Genomic DNA, 24,024 nt, shown 5'->3' with positions numbered 1-24,024 from the left:
TATATATATTCTTTTTTACCACCAGGCTTTCAGCCCCTTCACACAAAGTATTGTCTCCCTTTTAATTGAGGGTGAAGTCTGCCTGCTGCGGTCTGGCTCCGTTCACAAAGCAATATCGATCGCTGTCCGAGGCATGGCTATTCAAACAGCTCATGTCCCAGCTCGTTCTCCCAGCACTCGTTGCACCAATGATTATCTTGGTCTCATTAAACCGGTTCTTCCACAAGAACTAGTCCTTGCAGGATGTTTGAAAACAGCGGTGAGGTGTTTATCTAATCGAGGTCATTACCGAGCATGAATCTGTATGTCTGTGCATGTGTGTGTGTGTGTGTGTGTTGCTGTTCTAAATGAATGGGTATTTTAAGAAGCATTACACAGAAGCAGGGAGGTCTTATGGCTTCTGGGAACCAGAGGGCAACTTTCCGCTGTGTTTTGTATTCTGGCCTTTTATTCAGCTCCAGACCATCTGCAGAATTAAGTCAATTAGAAAACAAAAAAAACCCCTTTGTATCTGTGTATGACTGTGCAGGCAGCAGCCACACAGTGATAGATAGTCTGTTTCACCATTGCATGTATCTGTATCTTAATGGACGTTTAAAGCAACGCAAGTTGCTAAGTGATCAAAATGTCAATGTGGCTTGGTGATAACTTGTCTGAGAGCCATTAGTGATTACTGTCGACGCTCATGGGGCCCACTGGTAGTCAGCCAGCCAGGGTTTTTACAGAGCCTGAGGCATTAATACACTCTTCCTCTCTTCCCAATATGGTAAGGGTGCCTGGGAAAAATTCCCTCTAGCCTTGGTGCATGCTGTTTCTTACAAGACCAAGTCATGACAGCCCGGGTTTCCCCAAACTTCCTGCAGTACAGCAGTACACTCACGTCTCTTTCTGTTTCCCCTCCCTGCTGCCTCTCTAGTGCCTGACCTGATTCTCACATGAACAATGGAACTCTTACTTTCTGTTTAGTCATGCGGGACTGTTGTTTTGTCAAGTGGCTATCCACAGGAATCTTGTTTTGCTTTCTTCTTTTGCTGATATCTTTGCTACTAATCGCTCTCGCTGTGGTGTTTTTTCTACTTCCCAGAGATCGCTCGTCATTCAAACCACGTGTCCCTCGCTCTTAACCCGAGATGTTCTGTCAATGAAATTTGAGTTTCTGTTATGGTTCTTTGAATGATCAGTGATGTTCGCTATAGTTTCCCTTTTTCTTTTTTTCCCACAAACAAAGTGCATGCTGCTGGGAACATGAAACGCATCACTTGCTGTGCAGTGGAGGATTTTTCCTGCAATAGACCTGCCTGACACGGGGTGTTCACAACAACAAATATAAAAGCTTTCATAAACTGGCTACAGTTTGACGCACTATTGTGCTGCACATTCAATGACAGAGAGCAGAAAAAAACATTTATTTACCTGAAAATGTCACAAATTGTAAGTCTAAAATAAAATTACCACATTCACACAGGTTTCAGAGCCACTTTTCTATATTGCGTCTTCCTCTGTTAAAGTCAAGCTTGATGTTTTATTTTCGGCTCATTTCTCACGACAAAGCTGTCTCGACTTTTCACAGTCAGAGGTGTGATTGTTTCGACTTGAGCGACGATAACAAAACACTGCAAGTGTGCAACACCACTCCCAGCGCCAGCACTCACTCACAGTCACAGTCTGGCTGTCTCTCTCCTCTCATACTGACTTTCCAACATTCCTGGTGTCTTCTTTGCTATTTAAACTCCACATTCTCAGCGCACTGGACCAGTAGGGCATTCAGAGGCCTGTAAAAACACGCTGGGTTCAGCGGGCTTTTCTATTCTTCAACACTTTACGCTTTATTAATCTTTAATAGAGAATGAGTGAACTGCAGCCACAACTCAGGGCGTAAATACTTTCAACAGGCAGCTCTTTGCCCTCAAAGCCACAGCTCACTGGAGCCAGAGGATGCTCAGAAAGTGCTGTCTGACCTGAGCAGCGACTACACTGAACGCAGGAGATAACATGATTTGCTCCGGCTCTTACGGTTGGTCCGTTTGGCCTTTTTTGTATCACAACTGTAATGTTAGACTCAGCGTTAAATAATTAAAAACCAACATTTCGTTCTCTTTTCCTTGAATTTGCAATTGGAGAATGAAATTATGTTTAGATGGTTGCAACTCGCTGGTAAGGGAGCTGTTTATTTGACCACAGACAGCAAATAGACCTTTTGTTTATTTTTGTCTCCATCCTGAAGGGAGGGTGATGATATCCTTTCAACTGCCGTTCACAAGACTGATCGTATGCACCGAGCCTGAGCCCTGAAAGTTGTTTCTAGTCTCGGCCCAACCACCCCAGGCCAATTGGGCTGGTTGGCAACTGCCTAAACGAAACCTGTTTTGATGATGCATAGCAGGCTAGAAGGCACTCCCCTGCACCGGGGGAGAATGGCTGCATGACATTTTTGGGTAATGAGTAAACAGATGATAGTGCAAGCTGTTGAAATACTGTAACTTAAAAAAATTAAAAAACACATTTGAGAAGTTTAGAAAAACTGTCCTTACCCAAAATGTTGGGTAATTTGCTTCTTTTTTTTCCCTGAACAGAATTTCAAAGATCCAAACATACTTAGTTTACAATAATATGAAAAAGAAAGAAACATCAGATCCTCACATTTGAGATGACTTAAATGACTTAATTAATGAATCAATTAAACGTTTTTATCTGATTTTTTTTTCTTAATTTACTAATTGATTAATGGACTAGTTATCAAATCAATAAGTTCTTACAGTTCTAATGTAGTTGTTTATACAGTTACTATGCCACCATTACATTGTCACAGTAATATATTGTAAAGCATCTTTAATGAAGAAGGTGCTGCCCTTCTCAAAGTACAGACTCACAGAGCCACTAGCATGGCTGTCGACTCTGACTCTTGTTGAGGCATGAGAATTCATGTCAGGTGTAACATTTTGTATTGTGTTTGTGAAAAGATCACAATGTACACATTTAATAGAAGTTTCCCTTTTCAATTTGGTGGCTGAGTGAGCACAGAGGACGGTGAGTTATAATGTTGTTCGACTTGTGACTGCCGTGTTGGATTTGGAGAGGTTGGAAATAAACTTGGGCGTTTTTGGTCCAGGTCGCCACTCTCAAAGACAGTTACTGGTAACTGGTACAGTTACTATTTTTCTGTTCCTGGGGCCTGATGAGCTTGACAGAAAAAACACAGAGAATATATTCTGGCTCCTCCATGACTCTCATCCCCCTGGTTTGTGATGAGCCTGCAGCCTCTCTGGCAGCCTGCAATTGATAATCCCGGGGATTACAGTTAATAGTTGGAGCCCACAAAGACGTTTTGCATATTAGAAACTAAGAGGCAAGAGCTGCGTGGGGTGAAGTGGACTTGCCGTCTTTGAGTGTCACAGTACTGTAAATTCTACATACCTCACATTTCATAGCCAAGGATTTTAGTGACTTCTGAACTGATCACTCCCATGATCAGGAATAATGAGCATGGCTAATACATGCAACTAAATACATTTAAACTTCAAATAAGAAGAGAAATGTAAATGCAGTGAGCATTTGCTTTACTTTAACTGCCACTATGTGGCTGTTAAGTGCCTTAGATGTCCAGGTTTTCCATTAGACAATCACTAAAATGTATTTTACGGCTCACAAAATTTGCTTCATGTCACATGAATGCATATAACTAAAATGGCACTTACAGAAATACCTCATATTATAGCTTAGGCAAATTGTTTGGGCATTACATGAACAAATCCCCTCTGTGTTGTAGACATTCCCTTCTTCTCCTCTTTGTAAATAGTTTCCTGCTCTAAATTTCTTGAATAATGATGGTCTCATGCACAGTGGTGCACTTCATTGCACCCTGACTCTCCGAGTGGGTTTGTGTGACGGAAACTCTGGAGTACAGCCAGCAGTCCTGGCTGCTGGGCTCGAAGTCCTGGTTCTTGAGCAGGCCAGCAGCTGTGCTCCATCCCACTACATGAATCATATTCATAGACTATTACACAAAGGGTCAACTAGCTGAAGAGGAAATGGCTGCGCGGTTGTTACACTAAGAGAAGGTAGCTGGAACAGCAGGATTGTTGATGTGCAGGAGAGCGTAAAGTAACTTCTCTGGAGGTAGATTGTCAGTTATCTTTTCCTCTGTACTATTTATTTATCCCCCCATCTTTCTTTTCCCTCCTCGTCGGTGTTCTCCATCTCTGATAGCCCATTAGACAAGGCGGCTTCTGAAGGCGTTCGGGTCACCAGCAGTCAGGGGCCGTGTTAAGCAGTAAGGGGTGGGCAGAAGTGCTCCATGAAAGCCAGCCAGCTTCACCGACAGGAACACACAGGCTGTAATTACCACACAGAATATCTGCTCTCCTCGGTGACACTGTGAAACACACACTCGCACAGACACCTCTACTCACACACAGAAGTGCAGCCTGCCACCTGCACCACACAGGCTTGTACCCATTCCTTTGCTCGCTTTTACATGCATAAAAAAACGTCCCGAGCATCCCACATGTCCTCCCGCCCATAAACAATAAAACAAGCACTTCTTAGAGGCCCCCAGAGGAGACTGCCTCCCGTCCCTTCTGATCTCTCATCTCCACCAGAGGAGCCTGTAAATGTGACCACGGACACAGTTATGAGCTGAAAGCCACCACTCATTCCTTCACCACATCTCAGCCCCCATGCACTGTCAGCTTAATGCTGAGCACCAGGCAAAAGTGTATAATCTGCTTAAATAGCATGTCTTCTGCTGAACTGTGCTGCACTCTGCAGATAGGCCGTATACGGCTTTTGGCTTTTAATTACTTAATGTGCCAATGTAAAAAACATAGAAAGTGGGAATGAACATTAAATGGGCAGAATTAAAATGAGTCTTTTGGTACGTGGTGAAGAAAAGATGTGCACTTAAGGCTTTTGATGGGCTCACACTGCTGTCTTACACCTTGCCATGCCGTGCTACTAGAAGAGAATGACACAACATGATGACTGACTGGGAGAATAAAAGGGGATAAAATAAAGATAAGAAACTGATTTGTTGCCAAGCGTTTAAGGCAACAACAATACAAAGGGTCAGATATGAGAATAAATTGTAACTAATAGTAGGGAAGATCAATTACATTCTATTATTGGAGTCATGCATATGTGTGAGTGCATGTTTACATGCGTGTGGTCATGTGCGTGATCGAATGGGTTTATGTATGGGAATTCCAACAGCTCTGACCCTGGGACCACTCCTGTTGTTTCTCAGCTGAGGCCAGAGGCGTAATGAGGACTGATCCGGGGAGCTGGGATGGGAGCCGGGAGACAATAAGCCTGGAAAGCGCAGCAGCTGCTTCGCCCAATAGGCAAAGAGATTGGGGGAGTGAGGGGTTGAAGCGAGTAAAAAGCATGGGGGTGGTGCCCTTGAAGCATATTATAAGAGCAGCAAGTGTTCACTAGATTGAAAACTGCAGAAGGGGACAGAAGGGGTAGACAGAAGGAGAAGTGTACATCTGTGCTTTTCCCACCCCAGCCCACCACCCCACCCTCCGAGGCTTTTTGTTGAGAGTAAGGTTGGTAGGTGGCACCCTTGGGACCTGACCCACTGTGGTCCTCGGGGACGCAGACACACAAACGCCAACTGTGTCACACTTTTAAACCAATGCAGCACCCTTGTTACATGCTAAACACACAGCTACATATGGCGATATAAGAAGGCCTGTAAGGGATTTAATGCAGTGCTTTTGTCTATTGTGGTAAGCGATGGAGGAAACACGCTTTAATAGTGCAACCTCTGTCGCCATTGACCTGAAGTAACATGATCTACGGCACGATGCAAAGGACATTGACAGGGTAGGAGGTTATAGATCCTAAATGTAGTCACTTCCAAAAGGCACATGGACTTGACCATACAAACTGGGAGCTTCTTAGGTTTTAAGTTTGATTAGGAATAACTGACTACACACTAAGAGACACCAGTTGCCATATTTGTGATATTCTTCTATGCTTTACATAAATAAAGTACAAGAATATCCAGCATTCAACCCTGTCTACCATTTTGTGCTTAATTTATGTTATTTAGTAAAGAGGTTCATGCACAAATTGGCCAATGAGCCAGGACAATATCATTTTCCCTAATAGATATCCAAAGAGAAACAAACCTCTTCTTTCTAAATGAATAAAAACACAACAAATGATACATTTATTTAAAAAACATTCAATTTGGTGTGTGAACTTTGGTGCTTGCTTCTATTTAGACATTGCTAGTTTTGCAGTGATACTTAATTATACTTGATAGATATATATTATATAAGTGTCATAACGTGGTTCAGATTGAATTGAATGTGTAACACAAGGAACACAATTTTCAGCAATGTCTGCGTCACTCGGCGCGGTGAAGCAATGACAGTAACACATTATGTTTGCCCAGCACTGTTCACGTGTTGAATTTAACAAGAGAAGAGACACAAACTATTGCTCCTTGGCACGAAACCAGGCAACAGTAGCAATAGTTAATGCCTTTCCAGGCAGACAGGAAACCCAAAAGGGAAATGGAGCTCCCTCTACCGAGTGCAACAGAACCCGATGCAGATCCAGCTTTGATCAGCCCAATTCAAAACAGCCACGCTGACTGGTTCTACTGCTCCCAGAGCTAGCGCTCAGTCCCCCCACCCCCACCCCCACCACCACGGGAGCAAAACCCTCTCAGCATCCATCTGCAACCCATCTGAGCGTAAGGGGATACAGGGAGGGAGGCCGTCTTTCACCTCCGTCCTTCACTCCCCACCTGCACCCCGCTCACACACATTCAACAGATCCCATCATTTATGGATGACTTTATTTATAAACAAGATTCGATGTGCTCTCTTTCTCGCTACTGCTGCTTTTGTGGAAGTGAAATTGCACTTGAAGTAGGGCCACGTCTCCCTGGCGGTCTCCCTGGGGGGGTTTCAGAGTGGGCTTGGGGATAGATAGCACCATGATAGGGATGTGTTTGGATGGAGGAAGTGGAGTCGATGGAGCAGAGGATGTCCTTTTCCACTCACAAGCTATTCTTTCATATGCCGCCTGAATATTCTCACATCTTCTTTCATATCAGACAGATAGCCGTGGACAGAGAAGCTTCCATCAGTGTTATTACAAGTTTTAATGAAAATCCTGAGATTGAAAGATGTGTAGGAGTGGAAATAAAAGGATGTGATCGCGGCTGTTTTACACGTGAAAAGGAACAGAAGGCGATGTGGAGTGATGGTAGTATTTGAGGAGGGCTGGTAGCCTTTCAGAGCAGAATTCATTGTGCCATGGAAATCACCAATACTAGGTCAAAGAATTAGAGTGGTGTCTAATGTTGGCAGTAAACTCCAAACATCATTGCATGAACCCCAATACTGTTGAAAATGGTGTTCTATTACAAATATTCAATGCGGCTTGAGTTTCTTTTTCAACTATTCGTATTCATCCAAATGGAGGCACTGAGCTGCCAGCTTAGAGAACCTCCCGCATTACACTTTTCGACAAACATTGTCCCATGCATCAGTTTCAAACTTTGATTAATTGAAAGTTGACTAGTGTGATGGAAGATTTCTATGATTAATCGGGAGAAGGGTGGAAGTTTTCAATCTGGATCAATAAACATAGTCTCGAAAGAATCAAAGTTGTTGGTCTTTATTGCAATAAAGAGAGAGCAGTCCCAAAGACACGTATCTCAGTGTACTGTGAGAAGGCTTCTAAAAGGTGCAACATTCAACATCATTTATGTATACAAAAGGTTCACACCTTACAAATTCAGATAATGTGGCAAAAGGGGAGTACAAGTATTTCAGACAGGATGTCTGTTTCTGAAATTCAGTTCTGGAGTCAAGGTCTCTCTGTGTCTTTCTCCTAAGACAAAGACACAGTGTCTCTTCACTTCTCATCCTTCATGGGAAGAGATAACAAGACACCTGGATACAAAACTAATTAAAAAACATCGCCTGACTACGAGTAGTACATTCTTCAAAACTAAGCATGATACAATAATATATTTTCCCATCACACTAGTGCAACTCCCTGTTCGGCCGATTGCTTATTGATGCTTGCAGCTTTCTACAGAACTGCTCTTCCAAACAACTTAACGCTCGACACTGCGCTTCCTTGGGTCCTCATCATATCGAGTTCGGCATTTTGACGGACGCCATCTTGGTTTTTGGCTATCGCCGTCATGTTTACTGAGGTAATAAATCAAGTGAGAAGTAGGGTCATTTTCTCATGGACCTCTATACAATCAGACTTCTTTCTGCACCCAGAGGAGTTGACCCCTGCTGGCTATTAGAACAAAATGCAAATTGAAGGCACTTCCGCATTGGCTTCACTTTACAGACCCAGAAGTTGCTGCCTGGTTCTCAGCAAAGCACCCAAAGTGTGAAGTTGATTAGATGAACGTCACACTTTGACAAAAGACTTTGACAAACACTTTGAGAAACTTGAAACACGGACATACAGAGAAAGACTCTTTCAATTTGAGTTGGATTATAGCAGCTAGGATTGGAAAATTCAGTAATTTGGTGCCATCTGGAAGGTGCCCAGGTTGAATCAGGTGTGATCTGCCATCTGATGATATCTAGTTAACTGCCAGGCGTGTGTGTTTGCTTGAATCTGATCTTCCAATACAGTGCTTTGCCGGATGCCGTTGCATAGTGTTGTGGAAAATGTTGAGCCAGGTTCAACTGCACTACTGGAAGCCAAATATGGTGCTTTTATTTTGGGTCACTAAATCACCGTTTTGCCTGTGTGTTAATGTTTGATTTGAATTTATTTGGGCTGCACTGTCAATGATTGTTGACCTAAGCATCCATAATCTGGATGTCTCTGTAAAGCAGTGGCTCGCCCAGAGTGGCTGAAGTGATCAACTTTCAAGGAGTTAAGCTGGAAATTCATACTAGCCTGCTTTCTTTAAAAAAAAAAAAAAATCTGAAATCTTGTGCTTTTAAATGTTCAAGTTGAGCAACGAGACAAAAACAAATCCAGCAAGAAGACTTGTGTTGGGGATATCAGAACCAGCTGGGGGTCCAACACTGAGCTGTGAAAGAGGTTGTGCAAAGAACAAATAATCTTCAAGTCAGCATATGGAGCGCTTTAACTGGCTTTGGTCTGTTTGTTTTTTTATTAAACTGTGTCATTAGATGGATCTTGTCCAAACAGTCTGCTTTTGCTGCTTTGACGAGAGTCAAAGGTTCTGGTGTGAAAGGCGCAGAGCTTGAGGAAACACATTAACAGATAAAGACAGGTACTGCGTGTGCTCCCTGTACACTGCCAGCAGTTGTTCCCAGCTGCTCGACTTCCTCACGCAGACAAAAACTGTGTAGTGTTTGAATTGTAACATCTAAACACATGAACATCTCCAAGGAATTAAGTGCCACGGGGGGGGGGGCACCAACATAGACTGTCACACCAGATCTCATCGTGTCACACTTCGAAAGGGAAAATCAAAGCAGAGACATGATTGTTTTGTTTTTTTAAAACGGAGACTGGGCATATATAAATCGACAGAAGGAGTGTAGTGATCTTTAAAAGCGAAGCGCAGCATGAACCAGAGCCTTAGACAGGACACAGAGATCAAAGAACAGGAGATGAAATTCAAAGCTGTTTCTACTGTGGAATGAGAGAGTGTGTGTGTGTGTGTGTGTGTGTGTGTGTGTGTGTGTGTGTGTGTGTGTCTGTGATTATAAAAGAGGAGCTGGGGGTGTGGAGAAACTGAAAGCGGACACACTAGTCCATCTCCATACCCCTGGGGCTGAGCAGGAGACAGACAGTAATGCCGCTCTGTCCCTTTTTGCCTCTGCTGTCAGCGCTGTGGCTGGCCCAGCTTTTCAACGACAGACCCGGGCATTGACTCCTCGGCAGCACGGCTCAGAGCAGATGCGTGGAAAAGGTGCTCGATGCCCTTCAAAGGCTGCACTTCTTCCACAGGGAAAGCACAGGGAGCTTTGATCAATATCCCCTGTGTGGAGGCTGCAGACATGGGAGGTTAATGGCCATTTAACCCGGTGTCACCTCTACTGTCCTGGCCGTGTGCTAATGCCTTTGAAAAACTTGACACAGCCATCTCTCTTGCAGATCAACAGATTTATGTGTGTGTGTTTTGTACACGTGTATAGCCTATATGTCAGACTGCATGCGCAACCAAAGATAAAAGCCCCAGTCTAGAGTCCAGGCCAGCTGAGGTTGCTTAATTACAGTCTTTTTAATAGTTTGTTTCACTGGATTGAGTTGATTTTTTGCTCAGATTCACTGCCCCAAGCTGCAGGCCGTGGCACATAGTGATGTCTGTGTTGCTTCTACATATTGCACAGAATCTGGCAAACATTTCATGTGATCTGAAAATGCAATATCACCTCCTAGGTTCAGTATTTCTGAAATCTAGTCTTTATATCATTGATGGCCATTTGAAAATTACATCACAGGAGGAGGAAGTATACAGTCCATCCGCTCTATTATGTACCAGGAAGAACATCGTACAATGGAATCATTTATTTGAGAGACTTCACTTCACAAGAAATAACAAATGAATTAAGAATGAGTGGATCCAATAAGAAACTGGAACTCTGAAATACATTTTAATCCAATGACGTACATTTTTGTATTATCATGATACTGCACTATTTGCTGTTGAGATTCTATTCTGTGTTACACATATCAGGATTAATTCAGATATGCAGTAATTAATAGGAAAGTTTGACCTGGACGTAATACAGTTATATTTTAACCCCCCTATCTATGACTAACCCACTATAACTAACTAGCAACCTCCAAAATAGATCCCGAAATGTAAAAGGACCAAACTAGTGGTTTTGCATGTTTTTACCAATTTAGAGAGGCACTCCAATGATTTAGTATTGCACATCCATAAAGAAGTAGGGCACAGCAGATTTAAAAAAGAATGATAAAAAATCAAAACGATAGTGGAGAAGATATCATGACTTTTAGTCCATGGTATGAGCCAAGCTTCGAAAACGCTGGATCCTACATTTCCCATAATGCTACTCAATACTGTCATAACTTCATTAGACTTTACCTGCCTATACACTAATGAGAAAAACAGTGTCCCTTTCATTTTCTACTTTTCTAATGGCAGGTGTTTTTTTTTTTCCATTAATGTATTTATTGTATATTAATTAACAGACACTTTAATCATGCTTGAGTTGTGTAATACATCACAGTGAATCTCAGGTCTGCTTTAATATTTATCACATTCGTGAAAATTTAACACTGGCCAAACTTAAGGCAGGTCTTTATCTTCATTGTGACAGATTACACAACTCAAAAACACATTTCAAGAGGCTTCTAATTGATTTCCATATCATGCGCAAATGAATGGAAATCAATGGTTGCCTGCAACGGCATTAAAATGATGGACAGAACACTGAAACGGTAGAGCCGGCATTTGAAAACTCCATGCTAATGTGACCAGCTGAAATTGGGTTTCAAATCTTTTGAAGTCCCTTCTTATAGAAGCACTAGTTTTATGCCAATCTTCCAGGTCGGTATTTTCCATCTGGAGTGTGAGTTTACAATTTCTGCCATGTGAATAAGGTCAGTGGCACCATATGCGGTACACTGTATTGGATTCCGGACGTGGGACTGTAAAAGTAAGTTTTGTGCAGGCTTACATTCACACAAGAAAACACGCCGTCTTGAGCAGCAGATGGGTACACTGGGTCAAAGTAACTTCACCTCCTCTCAAAGGGTGTCTTGGCAGCTGTCTCTTTTTATATGCGAGTACGAACCCTGATTGAGGAGCAACCATAACATTTCACAACACAGAGCGAACTATCAGCAATGAAAAGTCTGCTCAACCTTTTAAAAAGGATGGAGCGCCAACCCTCTTCTCCTGCTTTTAGTCACCTCTAATAATCAATGCACCGGAGTCATTGGCCTCCACGATCCCCTCCGCTCTCCTGCTCGCTTCCTCCTTACTTCCTTTCAAGGCCTCACAATGAAGCCATTTGCATCCCTCCGGGTTGCTACGATACACGGTCACCCCAACTTGAAATGTTTTGCCTTTGCTTTGAAGGTGCATTTCAAGAGGAAAACAGCTGCAGGAAAAGAATAAAGACGCCGGGTATGTGGCGTTGAATGTGTTGCGTTTCTAAGGTTTTGGCTAACTCAGTCACACTAACTGCTGTCGTTTATTTGTCCACATTTGAGAGGGTGTTTGTTTCCTTATACCCTGCCTTTGTCTGTATGCATGGGTGTTTTGTTTTTTTCAGAATGTCTATGTGGCCTAATGAGCTGCTGTTGACTCCCTGCCATATGTGCATGAACACATCAGAGCCACGAGGAAAAGTTCTTTTCCCCTCGCTCATAATGGTTTGCTTTTTAGCTGTGTCTGCAATGAGCATGCAACAGACGCAGAGAGATAGAGAAAATCCCTGCTGTGATGGTACAGATTAATGCACTGATGACTGGAAGGCTTTGTTAGATGTTAATGCACACTCAATTTCACAGGTTTTCTAAAGAATCTTCTCCATCTAAATGCATCATTTGCGTTTTATTGTTCAGTTTATTTCATCGTCTGTCCTCATAAAACAGAAATTCTCAGAGAGGAGGGTTTGAATGAGCAGACAGAGAGCTGTCATGTTTCAGACAGACTGTCCCTATGGGGGACTCAATGTGTCAGGGGACAGTAGGCCTAAATGAAGTCAAACCACAAATCCTCGAGCCTTATTACTGTACATTAGCGTTCCTGTCCGCCTCAACATCTGCTGGGATATTCAGGCCTTTGATGAAGCTCGACTGACGGCTACTGAGGAACGCTGTCCTCCCACCTCTGTCACCTCGGCAGAGCCTCCTGCATGGCGCCGCAGCGAGGCTTAGCGCTAATTAGCCCCGTGGAAATAAAGACAAAAATCCACTTTTCACTGTGGGACATCGCCGGTGCTAAATCAGGCTAATGCTAATGCTCGAGGAGGTTTTGTGAGGGGTGGTTTATGCCCGTCTTTGGCACGACGTGGCAGGGTCCCACTCCTTGTCAGGCGTGATGGTTTTTAGTGGTTTCTGCCAGGCTGTGCTCCCCTCCCTCACCCTACTGCTCCATCCATCTCATCCTGCTCCGTCTGAAATTCAATTGACCTTTTGTTCTACCTCACAGTGAATGGGCACAGGCCAGTCTCACCAATAGCCAACCCAGAGCTCTCATACATCTTTATTTGATCTGTCCTGCCGAGTCCAGTGCTTTCATTACCTACCAAACACCCACTGTGCAGCCCCTCTCCTCCCCTCCTCTACAGCTACATCCTCTTTTATCTCTGGCCATGTCTCTTCGCTGGAAGGCGTACAAGTGCCTTTCAGGCGGTGGAGGCGATATATTTTACAATCAGGAGAAAACTGCTTTCCCCCCCTTTCTCCTCCTCCTCATGTTGTTGATCGTTATGGTGATCGGCTTTTATTTGTGCCTGCTCGGCTTGTTTTAAATGCAGCCCTTTTCTCCTCTCCCTTAGAGGACTTTTCTTTCTGACTTTGCAAAAAGTGCTGAGGTAGCTTTCTTGTCGCTCAAGGCAGAAGAGCTCAGAATTGCTGCACTGTGACAAGGTCCGTCGTGACCGCGACCTGCCAATCATTCGGATCTTTGGGATCGACAAATTGATCCCGGAGGCCTCGTTCCAGCCTCTAATTACATCTCAAGTCAAACAAGGACCATTGTTTCAACTGTTCTTCACCTGACATCTCTTCCCCTTCATCTGGAGTCTGTAATTCCGCGGTTGCTTCTCTCATCATCTCATGCTTCTGCATATGCCCTCGCCCTCGCATCAAAGCCATTAAATCTTTTCTGTCCCCTCTCCACCTCCACATGCTCTTTTCCTCCTCAGCTCTAACCTCAGTATGGTCTGCTGCATTGTGATACATACTAAAGACCAACTTCAGCAGCTACAGCACCTCATGTGTGACCACTACCAATCAGAGCTCGCTGTTGTTCAATGTGTGCTTTGCTGACTGTTCAACTTGGCATCTGTGTTATTGGGCTTTTTTTGCGTGTGTGTGTGTGTGTGTGTGTGTGTGTGTGTGTGTGTGTGTGTGTGTGTGTGCAAGTCCTGTTCTGTCAGCATTACAAAACACTAGCAATCCTGTGTTACTAAGACGATGACGGGACTGTGATTTCCGGATAATGTCCTGTCAGGGGGGGGCTAAAATTACATTTATTTTTCATTTCTTTCTTTTATATTACACTGAAAATATGATTACAGTGCATGTTTAAAAAAAAGGAGAAACAAGATTGCTAAACGTGTTTGTGTCAAAGAGCTTACAAAACTGCCATCAGGGTTTTGCTGCGTTTAAAGGCACCACTTAGTTTTCACCACTAGATATGCTGGGGTCTCTGTATTGTTTTCATACGGATTAATATTCACCAAGCCCACAGCAACAGTGCCAGGCTGTGCAGTAATTTAGAATGGTTGTTACACTTGAGATTGCAAGTCAAGCGATGCGCAGCGGCCCAGAAACAATTGTACCCATAACCGATCTTTCTCATATCAATCATAGCTAATCATTGCATTGCTTACATTGTTCTAAAAACAATGCAAATGATTGTATCATGGCAAATTTGTGTCACCAATAAAAACTAAAAAGTTGCAAAGAGCTGTATCAGTACAATATTGTCGTGCCCTTCATTTGTACAGAGAGGCTTGAAGAACGTTTACGTATGTACTGAGCAAGTTTCATGAAATGAATAGTGCACCATTATGTAACAGTATACAGTTATCATCGTACATTCATGACATACACCACATGTATGCATACACCAACTATAGTGTGATAGGCTGACTGCAGAGGGTGGGGTTATGCATATCTCTAGTGGTATGCCACAATAACGGGAGAGAAGAAGACTGCAAGCCAACATCAACAATGCAGATTTCACAGCATTTTCTTTTTTTTTTTAAGTCTTTAAAGATTTGATAGAATTTTTGTTAGCCCTTGATGGCAAAGTGAAATTTGGTGAGAAACGGAATGTAAACAAAAACATTGTTCTCAGTGCGGAGGGAGCAGGTCATTATTGGACAGCCAGCTGAATAACTGGGTCTACGGGCCGCGTGCAGCTCTTGTCATTCCATTATTAACAAAGAGAACATAGTGATGCTAAAACAGGCTGTAGCGCTATTGTGCAGACTCCATTCACCCCGCCAGACAAAGTCTCACAGCTCTTTTATACAAGCTGGCTGCCTAGTGTGTCGGATCTGGTATGAGCATGTTAACAGCAACTATAATGATAATCTATAATTATCATACTCAGTTGGCGTGGCTTTAAGAGATTAAATGTAATATCTGAGTTGTTTTAGTATGCAACATTCATCAACAGTATGTGATTCACAGCTCTATGCACATTTCTTGTAGTTGTAAAGGTAAAATGTGACGATTTGTCCCCAAACATGGGAGTTTTCGTGACACTAAACTGAATGCAGCCAGGGTGCTGTTGCTATCGAAATGTAAGAGTTCAGTTTCGTACCAATTCCCAGGGGAGGCAGGAGGGAGGGAGGCCCACAGCCACAGCTCCAGAGAGAGAGCCCAGATATTTTTACAAGCCTCCTAATGAGAGCTGTAGGAGAGCAGGACCCGTGGAACCGAGCGACTTGTGAAAGTACAGAGGCACCACGCCGCCTTCAAATTTGATCAAGGTACAGCAATGAAAAGAGAGAGTGGGGAAAGGCGTGCGAGTGCATGTGAATCTCGAGTCAGAAATAAGTTTTGGATTTTAAAACACGGACCATTTGCAAGAGAGACAGCAAAAGGGTTGAGTCAACAAAATAAATCAGAATCAGAATCAGAATCGGCTTTATTGGCCATGTATGCGTGCGCATACATGGCCAATAAAGGGGTTAATAATAATAATAATAATAATACATGAAGGGGTTCAACCTTTAGTTTGGCCTTTGTGCTGGCATTCGCTGTTGTTTCAAGGTGATTATGGATTGTGTGCACAAGTTCTCCGGTCTTCAACCCACTATTATTCACTTTTGAGTGTGTGTGTGCATGTCTGCGTAACCCCATCGACATTCCTCATGAAGCACTCTGATGAAGGGAGGCCACAGCTGTGTGGAAGCCCAAGAGACAAAGATACTGAAACATGTGCACACAACTGTTAAGATCAAGACTCATCTGCGTCTGCAGAGTGCATTCAAGATGCAGCATATCCATGTTTAGGTCATAGCCTCTGCTTTAACGAGCTCTTCATGTATTATTGACCTTTAGATCACCTTCCAGGAGTATGCAGTATGTTTCTAATAGGCAGAATAAGCCGTATGGCTGGGATGAAGAACCTCATGGGGTTTAATTCAGGTTAAAAACAAGTACACACAGGAATTTCTCAGAAAACACCGTGACCTTATGCCATATGTTATTGTGTTTCCACAGGTTCCTCTTATTACGATAATGTGAGGCCGCTGGCGTATCCTGACTCGGATGCAGTTCTCGTCTGTTTCGACATCAGCCGCCCAGAGACTTTGGACAGTGTCATAAAGAAGGTCAGTGTTTTTTTTTTCATCTTCTCCTCTCAACACTTTGGATCAGCATTCAATATCTGCTGTGACACCGGAGAACCAACCGGGAAAAAAAAAAATCAGTTTCTCCCGATCAGCATCTTGTTCCCACTCAGCAGCAGCAGCAGCAGCAGCAGCAGCAGCAGCAGCAGCAGCTTGCATTTTCATGGCTCAACAATAGAGCAAATCAGCACAGAGGTTAGAGCCTCCCGCTCCTTTATCTCATTAAAAGGTCCATGGACACTTGACCCGTGGGCCTCTGAGGAACGGAAGGTCAGAGTGAAGAATGAAAGGAGAGGCTTTGCATCCGAGTGGCTGCGAGAGGAATATCACGTACGCAAATTAGCCACATCAGCCATATCAAAGGGGAGCTGTTGCAGAGTCTGTTCCCGAGTACTTAAATGGCTCTTTTGTAGGCAATCTAAAATTATATTGAAATTAAAAACCAAAGTTTTAAGCAGAAAAGTTGGCCAGATGGTGGCACTTAAAATTTGTAATGGAATCTATGGTTCAGATGTTGCGATACTGGAGTTGAGTTTGGGGTGGCGGTTAAAGTGTGATACTGGCAGGGCGAGGTTGTGGTCATGGAAGTGTTTTTACAGCTGGTGGCAATACCTATTGTATATGTAGGGACACCCAACGTAATGGCTGTGTTTGCGTGGATGGGTGTCACATAAAATAGGCCTGTGCCTGTTAGTGGTCTCTCATCTTGAAGCCATGTGTGTGTGTTTGCCTTTGAACTGCGCTCCCTGTGGGCCAAAGACAGTTCCCACGGCTGGCCCGTTGACGTGTTTAGTGGTCTGAGGGGAGCTGCTAAAATGCCCCTTGCAGATTTCGTAGAACTAACCTTTTTTTTTTTTTTACTCACACATATCTCACAAGCCTCAGTGCTCTCTGTCAACAGGGGGAAGCAGAGCTGCCGTCAAGCTTTTTGGTTTTCCCATGTATCCCTTGGCAGGGGGTTACCATGACCCCTGACCCCTAGCTGTCGCCCTGGTAATCTCTGAAACTCAGGGGCACATGGAAAACCTGTTGCACAATCACCATCCCAAATTAGACTCTTGACCTCTAGGAACAAGCAAACCAAGGTTTCTGGATGACAGCTCGGGGAGGAGAGCGGGTTAAACAATCAAAGCTTTTGATAGGGTATTATTGGTAGAATAGGGGTGGGCTTGAAAGGTCAAAGGTTGTTTTCAACATAAAGGGCGAATGGACACCCTGACATTCTGCACACGGCATAAGGAATATTTCAGGGCTGTCGGCTGCAGTCGTGTATTAACCAGCAGGGAAAAGAGAGTGTTGGTTCAGTGTCAGAAGTGACATTTAAGACTGCTCAGACCTTTTCTGTACAGAACCTGAAATACATTGACGGGTACTGGAGAAACCTGAACCACGGTGGCATGAATAAAGAGCAAGCAATGTGAAGATGTGATACATTTCAGTATATTATGTGCATTTTTCACTGCTTTCTGGTATTGACCAAACAATTAAGGGGTTAACCGAGAGAATAATTGTCATTCATTTACAAAAATGTTAGTTGAAGCCCTAATGTCACTATGCATTGATGAATTTATGCTTTACAGGAGTGCAACTAACCATTTATTTTTTCAATTAATTGATTTGCCTTTAAGTCTCAGGAATGCTGTTATCAGTAGATTCTAAAGACATTTTCATTTCTCTTTGACTCCTCAGCTGAACAATTGTCTTTTATCAAGAGAGCATTAATCCCCATCGAGCTCAGGTGTCCAGTGTCGGACGACCAAAAGGTCGTCACTGTATCGCAGTCGGTACAGGCAGCTCTACGCTCGTGTTTGGCACAATCAGTGATGCATCTCTGTCGGTTCATGTCTCAACAGTGGCAAGGGGAGACGCAGGAGTTTTGTCCCAATGCCAAAGTGGTGCTGGTGGGCTGTAAGCTGGACATGAGGACAGACGTCGGCACCCTGAGGGAGCTCTCCAAGCAGCGCCTCATCCCCGTCACCCACGAGCAGGTGAGAACATGCCCGTGATGGATATGTGAGGAGAAAGAGGGGGGATGAGAAATGAGAGAAGGACTTGGATGGTGCCCTGGGGGACAAAAAAAGACAGACTTGAAAACAACAATGGTTTTCCGGGAAAAGAAATTAGAAAGCGATCCAGCGATTATCTACAATTTTTCCTTCTTGGCATTGCCTCTCAGGTGAAGTCCCGCAGGAAGGGAGTGTGAAAGGGGACTCATGCAACACAATCAACCGCAGCAGACTAAGAGCCGTGTGAAACCCCTCTGGGATATGTTGCTGGGGTTGGCGTTTTGACCGAAAGCAGCTGACAGGCGATGCAACGTTGCTTTATGGCAAGGGCCACGGAAGAGGCACAGGCGGTTGGGGGAGTTTATGTCGAGGGACACATTTTTCCCTGAAATGAAATATTCATGCAGATTTGGGGATTTTCAAAATGCCGGATGAATAGAAAAACAGACATTGATAAATGAGTGAGCCCTTTTATCGCATGCCGCCATGACCTCTAAGCCAAGGGGATGATGAACTGTTCTGTAAATCTGTGAATTTTAAATCAGCTTTCAGCGTGTTCAATTTGTGCTCTCGCGTGTTGGACATACAAAAAGTGGAGGGGCTTTTTCCCCACCACACAAAAGCCCTCAGAACAAAGGAGCCTTTGTTCCAGCGCTGTCTCAGAGCTTGCCGGAGGCTAAAAGCACGAAGCCTCCAAAAAAAAAAAATCAGCAACTGAAAACAACACAACAGTTCATGTAAATAAGATACATAAACAAAAGATGGAGTGGCAAACCACAGAGCTGATGTTAAAATAGATGGGGACCATTTGTGGCCATGCCTACATTAAACTATTGTTTTGCTCCTTCTCAGTCACTGTTTTCATCTAAGGCGACTACTGTTCGTCCTTCCAACAAGCCCAGAAAACATGCGTCACACAGCAGAAGCTAAAGCTGTGCACAATAAACATCTTTGGTGCTCTAATCCAATAGCCTGTATCATTATCCTGTTGTTGATCCTAAATTGAATTCCAACACAGCTGAGGAGTCGCCGGAGAGAGCGACCATTGGGTGAACTCCAGACATTTCCGCATTAATCTGCCCAAGATCTCATCAAGCCTTTTCCGCTTGTTACGACAATCTCTACCTTGGCCCTCTCCAGCCGCCACCCCTGAATCTAAATCTGCCGTTCCACCAAATGAGGAATTCATTGCTTCTTATATGCGGCTCAGTGAACCGCCGCGATAAAAAAATCAAACCACGTCCACTGGGGATGAAAAGCTCTCTGTGTTGGAGAACATGCAATTTTAGGGTCATGGGAAATGCATTCCTGTCTCATCGGTAACAACCTTAACCTGTTTTGATCCTACGTGACTGTGTTTTGATGTACTGTAGCGAAGAGAAAGGCAAGAGGGACTTTGGAATTAAATTTTTCCCTGATTTGATCTCAAGCAAACAATTTACAGTCTCAATTAACTGGGCATATTGTAACATTACTCAGGGGTGAGCTCCAGTGCTGGAGGAGCTCAGTTAGAGTTTAGTCTCTTCTCTCTAAATAGCTGCATAGACCATGTCAACAGTGGCCCAGTGGGCTCTGTTCCCACTCTCTCACCACAGGCCGAGGAGTTCGAGCCTCTACATTATTCATGCCTCAGCTGGAGGAGCTGCATTTGTCTCCAGACATGTTTAGATCATTGACATTCAGTCTACGGTTTAGATTGACATGCTTGTCTCCGATCTGCTGCCTCTTTCAGGGACATTTAGTCTTCCACAGTTCAGATATAATGCCTGCGTATTGACAAGGTACAATGACGGATAAGGTGCGTCTTGTAAAATTGAATTTCTTTGTGAAGCGCTCTCACAACACCTTGATGTGGAGCTCTAAAGCACAACCTCTAAAGGGAAACAAGAGATAACACATCACGGAGAAAAAAAAAAAAAGAGGCTGAAGGTTGAATACAAAACCATTGAAAGGAGAAAAAGTGTAACAGAAATGTGTTGTGAAAATGTCAAGTTTTACTAGCTGAAGTTTTCTGTGGCACTGCAGATAAAATGTTGCATGTATTCTCCCCTTTTCATGTTTCCTGTTTTGAAAAACAGTCTCATAAATGAAGCTTGCCTGCTTGCTAATTGTCTCTTGCCTGTCTCCGTGTTCCAGGGCAGCACGATAGCTCGACAGATGGGGGCGGTGGCCTACGTAGAGTGCACATCCAAGGTTTCAGAGAACAGCGTTCGGGACGTGTTCCACGTCACCACGGTGGCGTCGGTGCGGCGGCCGCACAAGCCGCAGCTAAAACGCAGCAGTTCCCGCAGAGGCCTGAAGCGGGTGTCACAGCTGCCCCTGCCACCCCTGCCGGGTCGGACTGAGCAAATAGACGAGGCCCCGACCATGAGGAAGGACCGGGCCAAGAGCTGTGTGCTCATGTAGAGACCCATCACTGTAAATATATATATGTATATACATAAACACAGAAATATAGAAACCAGAGGAAGTCTATTTATTGTTATTTTTCCGTTGTTGTAGTTTTTTTTTGTTGTTTTTTTGTTGTTGTTGTTTTTTTTTGCACTGCAGAGGAGCGACAAAAAAAAGAAACAACTGTGCCGTGGAATGATGTGCTTTGGATTTTTTTTTTTTTTGTTGCGTGTGTGCATATATTCTAAGCTGTTTACATATTTGTGTTTTAAAATGATGGCAAATTGGACTAACCCTCTGGACACAAGGAAGCTGTGATAGGGGAAATGCCGTCTAGTCCCGGGTATTAAAGAGGAGTTAATTTCCTGAACCTGCCCTAATAGGAGGATGGCACCGCGGTGATGCAACAGTTGGGGGGTGTGAAGATGTGAGGAGGACCATGTTGAAGCTGGACGTCTGGAGGTAAAGCTTGCCGTTGTCAGAGATTGTGTTGCTCAGTGAAAATGAGGCCTATAGTTCTCTAGCTGTGCTGTCTGAAGTTGCTTCCTGTCGCCATACTTGAGAGGAAATGTACAGTAATGCTAAAAGGGGATTGTAGTGATTGGATGAACGATGGCTCAAACCAAACATTGGGAGCTGGAAATGAGATTTCGTAACACTGAAATATTGTGAAGGTGCATTTTAGAAGTCACAACATATCTGATTTTGCTCATTTAAAACACAATTTTTCTCAACAACTGCAACTGTGTCAGTTTGATTCACTGAATTTAATGCTGTTGTATCTATTTTAAAGATGTTTCTTTGTGGAAAATAAATTGGTAAAATGTTGGAGCTATTTTGTTTCCCTTTCACTATAAAGCAACAGCTTGACTATATAGGAAAAAGAGGATTTGGGGCTAGTTTCATTACTTTTTTTCATTACATGGCATCAGAGATGTAAACCATGTGATTGCAACAGACTAACGAATTGTCTCATCATGCTCAAAAGGAGACGTTTTTCACAATGCTCAGTCTTTTCTCTACAACTTCTATATGCATTCCTCTATACCAGCCTTCAAAAGCCATATCTGTAAATAATAACTGTCCATCTCCTTCTTTTAATGTCATCTCCGTGCTCTCATGTTGCCCTGCAAGTCAAACAGCACTGCAGCCTGAGGAATGAGTCAGTCTTTCAAAGCAATGTGCACACTGTGTAGACCTCTCCGCTGGCAAAAACTAAATTGAACTGCAATGCAGCAGCACCGGAGCACTAATGTAGTGTTTTTAAATGACTGACTCCATACTGTTGCAGGAGCTTCAAGCCTATCCAGTAAGACGGAGGACATGACATGTAAGCTCTTTCATCCGCAGAGAACAATTTTACCTTCCCAAACTTTCAAAGCTGTTTTTATCCCCCCCTTAGCTGTTTCTGTAAAACAGTCCATTGGTCAGTCTTAATGTGGACAGTTTCTCTGAGGCAGCAGGACTTTCAGACTGGAGTGTTTTTTGAAGTTGGCAAGCTGCTGTATCCTGACAGCATTTATGGGGAGGTGAGCGTGGACAGGCCCATCTACTGTAAGTCATAACACCCATAACACTCTGGCAGCAACTGAAAGCTTTAACCTTACAACTGTCAGAGCTGTCTGGCATTTTAGCCGTTGTTACATCCCTGCTAGACATTAGAACATTAAAAAGATGAGCTCAAATAATGGATGAAATGTCAGAGAAATTGGGATGGATGAAGACAGAAATAAGATAAAACAAGAAACAAAAGGGGAAGTGATAAAGGGTGGGTGTAATATACTGCCAATACATACATCTTTACAGTATCAAATATTCACCCCCTGTAGACTTGAAAGGGGGCTCTGAAAGGTTTCCAGCTTTTTCCTTTGCACAGGACAGAAGTTGCAGATTGCGATTGGAATCACAAGTCTTACAATCGACTCACAACCGCCTGCAGGCAAAAAAGGGGGTCAAGATTAGGGGTGGGAATCTCTAGGCACCTCACGATTCGATTCCGATTCAAATGGATACGATGCGATTATAAAATGATTATCTATTGTTCTTGATGCAACAAACTGTAACTGTCTGCTATTTTAAAAACACTGCATATTTGTAATGATTCATACTTAAAAAAACAGATGAATTTACTTCCATTATCTTATTAATTCAATAGTATAAGTAGAAGAGATGTGTCAACTGGAGGGTTACATTTCCAAGCACTGCAAAGAGAACCAACAAGAAAAGAAATAAAACTCAGTTCTATATATGAATATACGACCACTACAACACTCCTCTGTAAGGGAGAAAGGTACAGACTTTGAGAGACAGCTGTTAAGCCTACAAGGAGGTGAGTGTTTGATACTCAAAGATATATTTTCAGTGGTATATGCCTTAAAGCAGAAAAAGGGTGGTGGGATATTTTTTGGATGGACACATGAGTCACTGAGGAGCTGTGGGAAGGTGTTGGTTGCCCCTGGCAGGAAATGAGCAGTGAAAATGAGGCCAGCACCCACAGCAGGGGCTCAAGACCTGCTGTGCCCCCACAGCTCGGGCTGAGACTTAGGAGGATTAGTCTTGTCGTGCCAGTGTGTACGTGTTTTTGTGTGTTTAACAGAGCGGACGTTGGGCAGCATGATCTCTGTTGCACTGGCCTGCATCTCCCTATCAGCCTGCATATCCATCAAATAAAGCAGTCACCCAGACGCTGATACAGACGTGTACATCTTGCCAAGATGAAGACAAATCAGCTGCTACTTCGTTTGTAAAATTAGGCTGGCAATCGCATTTTATCTTGACAATCTACTCCCACTCGCAGGCGGGTTTATTAATGCAGGATGTCTCGCCTCGATTTCAGCAATCTGATCAGCCATTTGCCCTTTACCGCTGAGACGGCGGGAGGATTAGAAGTACCTTTGTGGGTTCACGCTCCGATTCTGCATTCTTGAGTTTCCCTTCAATTCCACTTTTCCAAGTGGCACAAGCACAGAGAGCCCAGTCATCTCATCCCTCAATGGCCAGAGCCAACGTCATGAGCACAGGAAGCACGCGATCGCCGACGTTCTTGGCTGATTACAACAATTTGCAGATGGGGTTGTGTCCCCAGAGGTGGCAGGCAGAGAGAGAGAGAGAGAGAGAGAGAGAGAGAGAGAGAGAGAGAGAGA

The 24,024-nt window shown here is 43.7% G+C and overlaps 1 protein-coding gene across 2 annotated transcripts in view; it reads left to right on the top strand.

The window, feature by feature from the left end:
• Nucleotides 1–21,709, top strand: part of rnd2 (Rho family GTPase 2) — a 25,413-nt gene extending 3,704 nt beyond the window's left edge. Inside the window, exons 3-6 of one of the 2 annotated variants that reach the window (XM_031867813.1) lie at nt 16,357–16,466; nt 18,338–18,472; nt 20,627–20,908; nt 21,265–21,709. In XM_031867813.1, coding sequence (XP_031723673.1) covers nt 16,357–16,466; nt 18,338–18,472; nt 20,627–20,896 — 515 coding nt within the window. In that variant the 3' untranslated portion in view covers nt 20,897–20,908; nt 21,265–21,709. The other variant, XM_031867812.1, reaches the window with a different exon arrangement.
• The last annotated feature ends 2,315 nt before the right edge of the window (nt 21,710–24,024 follow it).

The sequence above is a fragment of the Anarrhichthys ocellatus genome, unplaced genomic scaffold, assembly GCF_004355925.1.
Source record: "Anarrhichthys ocellatus isolate YVR2014 unplaced genomic scaffold, GSC_Weel_1.0 scaffold40, whole genome shotgun sequence".
Taxonomy (NCBI): Eukaryota; Metazoa; Chordata; class Actinopteri; order Perciformes; family Anarhichadidae; genus Anarrhichthys; species Anarrhichthys ocellatus.
This window is presented reverse-complemented; position numbering and strand designations above follow the sequence as displayed.